This window comes from Amphimedon queenslandica, unplaced genomic scaffold, assembly GCF_000090795.2.
Source record: "Amphimedon queenslandica unplaced genomic scaffold, v1.1 AMPQUscaffold_12090, whole genome shotgun sequence".
In the NCBI taxonomy this organism is placed as follows: Eukaryota; Metazoa; Porifera; class Demospongiae; order Haplosclerida; family Niphatidae; genus Amphimedon; species Amphimedon queenslandica.
In genome coordinates, this window is record NW_003547671.1 from 1 (window position 1) to 3,032 (window position 3,032).

The 3,032-nt window shown below is 34.2% G+C and overlaps 1 protein-coding gene across 1 annotated transcript; it reads left to right on the forward strand.

The window, feature by feature from the left end:
• The first annotated feature begins 138 nt into the window (after nucleotides 1-138).
• LOC109588443 (uncharacterized) lies at nucleotides 139-2,753 on the forward strand. Its single transcript, XM_020004616.1, has 4 exons — nucleotides 139-256; nucleotides 306-413; nucleotides 465-863; nucleotides 1,351-2,753. The coding sequence occupies exons 1-4, from the start codon at nucleotides 247-249 to the stop codon at nucleotides 2,022-2,024; spliced, it is 1,191 nt and encodes a 396-aa protein (XP_019860175.1). The 5' UTR covers nucleotides 139-246; the 3' UTR covers nucleotides 2,025-2,753.
• Nucleotides 2,754-3,032: the final 279 nt, after the last annotated feature.

Sequence of the window (3,032 nt, forward strand, 5' to 3'; positions counted from 1 at the left end):
TAGAGTATATTGAAAGGATACTACCGACACCAGGTATAGTATACTAACTTAAAGCATGTATTAAAGTAATGTGCAGTTGATAATCATTTGAACAATCAGTAGAATTATCTTATTAATTAAAATTCTCATTGTGTCACTACTGTAGAGTCTAGACTGAAAGTGAAGCTACTGACTAGAAGGAAGTTGATAAATAAAATATTCAAATCAAAGAAATCAGAGACTCAGTATTTCCAAACCTCTCTCCTAATGAAAGCAGGTACTGACTCTACCCAGTGGTATAATATGTCTATACTACCTCATCACAGGAAGAGAGGAAGCATTAGTGGAGTATAAAAAACAGATTGAGTTACTACAAGAAAATATATCAATAACTAGTGTACAACTGCTGATGAGTGAAAAGGGAAATATTGAGAGTATGTGATATGTTAGTAATTAAATCATTAACTGATTGATATATTGTATAGAGAAGGATCAGTGTACACAATCACTGGATACACTAACAGCAAAATTTATTTACACAGCATGTATTGACTATCATGGAATACGGGGTATTGATCTTTTATTCAGTGAGGGAGAGCAGCTGGTGATATATAACAATCCTGATAAATTTTGGTGGTATGGAAGATCCTTGGTGTCTGGTGATAAGGGACGTATTCCTAGTAGTTGTGTTTACTCAATGTTGGAGTCACTTCAATTGTTAGAGTTTATACTGTCAGTGGAAGAAGTGTCCCTTCCTATTCTACAGAAGATAAGGAATGATTCATCTAGTAATGATGAGAAAGCTTCTCTTTTTTTGGAAACTATTAATGACGATCCTATTATGATATCTGCACTGAGACAAGACAAGGAACTACATGATAAAGGTATAATATTTGTGATTATTGTGACAGTCAGTATAATTATTGATGAACATGTAATCATGTAATGTCATGTGTACATGCATACTTGTGTATGTAGCATGTACAATGTACATGTAATTTTATACACTAGAAACAATGTAAAACATTCAAGGGCTCAGCCTCGTAGATTATTAGCTGCAAAAAAGCAAAACCTCTACCTTAAGTTGCTGCTAGACAACTCCTGACTTGTTTTTTACTTTAAGCCTTGCTACACTGACTTTAAAAAGCCATAAGATATAAAAAGGCTGGATTTTATACATTATATTCCTGTCCCTACATATGTACACATTACATGTGTGTATGTATGTACATATGTATTGTGTGTGTGTATTTGTTTATTGGTTGTAGTGACAACTAGCAAGTTGTGTTTGTTTGTATATACACATGATGTGAATATGTGTATTATTATGTACATACATGTATATAAGTATAATCCTTTGGTTTATATTAGGAGTCAGGGGGAGAGTGAAGTGGGACAGTGACAAGGTATACCTTTACTCTCCATCTCCAGTTCAGTGTAATGAAGTGATTAGTAATATTAATAATAATCATAAGTGGATTAGCCTCCACTCCTCATCTACTAATAGTACAGTATCTCTACTATCATCAACTAAACTGCATACACTAAACCTGAGGAGACTTGTGATACAGTACAGCCCATTAACTAATGATTGTATCCAGTACTTGTGTATTCTACTGACTAATAATAAAACAATACAAGGACTAGTCATTAGTTACCACTCCATTAGTGATAGAGGAGTTACTAATATCTGTCAAGCACTTGAACACAACTCTACACTTACCTCATTAGATCTTTATGATAATCCTCTCATCACTTCTACTAGTGGACAGGCTCTTTCTCACCTCCTCCTCAATAACTCATCACTAGTTGAACTGAATCTAAGGAAGACTTCATTGTCTACTGAGTCAATACTACTCATCCTCCAGTCACTAATGGATAATAAGAAGATAAGGACACTCATTCTAGACTATCGACACAAAGAGACTTGTATTAATACTTATCCTAACTATCACCTCATACAAGACAGAGTAGTGTATGAATATGAGTGGAATCAACAGAAAAGAGATGCAGTTGTGTCACTGACATCTCATTCACGACACTAGAACTAACAGAAATGAACTAAGAAAGGCTAATATAGCATTGCTCAATAAGTTCCAGTTACCATGTAGCAGTTTTACTGTATTTGTAGCTTGAGAATTGAAATATTTTATTGTCATGTATAAATAATAATATTATTTATAATTAATTTTTTTGGTTCCTGTAAAAACAATATTTGTTCTTGTTATTGTAGATGTTGTGTGCTGATTGTATTATCAATTAATTAATTTTATTAGAAATTAAATTTAAAAGTGAAGCCTCCACCACCGAATGGGAAACCGTGAGGGAACCTGCCGTGACCCCCGCCCCCGTACTGCTGCTCTGGATCAAGAAGATCCTCACCATTATCAAACTTTGATCTCATCTCTAAAAATATGAAAATATTATAATAACAGTAGTGATAGATATCTACTACTACATGTTCTAACTAAAACTGGTATACTTAAGGACCCCTAGGGCTGAATATGAGAGGCCAAAAGCTGAAAAATGGTACATTTCAGGAGACCTAGACCAAATATGAGAGACCAAAAGTCTCCTAAACTCCCTCTAGATCTAATAGTGATATAAGCTGGTTGTATTTCTAATCACTCTTCATGTGAACTTGTGTATCTTCACCAAAAACAAGCAACCAGTCAGAATACACTGAACATAAAACTTTTTCATTTATTTATTTTTTGATACATTATCATAATCTCATTCTAATCAATATTATGGAATCGGTTAGCCGTCCAGCAGACATTATTCTCCCCTTCACTCAGTCTATTGCTGCCATGGTACAAGGAACACTTTGGAGGACTGGACAGTCCCAAAGCTCAGTCTAAAAACCATCCAAGCTCTTGAGTATGGTTACCATCTTGGCATACCTCTTGCTTTGCTGTATGAGAGGCCAGCATCAGATAAAACAAAATGTCTAAATATTATAAATAAATAAACAAATTTACATGCATTTTCGTTTACCTTTTCTTAAAATTTTCCACCAAAATCTTTTTTCTCACTAAAGCCCGTTTGACAAG

What these genes read in the sequence shown, in the direction of transcription:
- LOC109588443 (XM_020004616.1), top strand. An exon ending in TGAAAAGGGAAATATTGAGA is followed by an intron (nt 414 to 464) that starts GTATGTGATATG and finishes TATATTGTATAG; the next exon opens with AGAAGGATCAGTGTACACAA. An exon ending in CAAGGAACTACATGATAAAG is followed by an intron (nt 864 to 1,350) that starts GTATAATATTTG and finishes GGTTTATATTAG; the next exon opens with GAGTCAGGGGGAGAGTGAAG.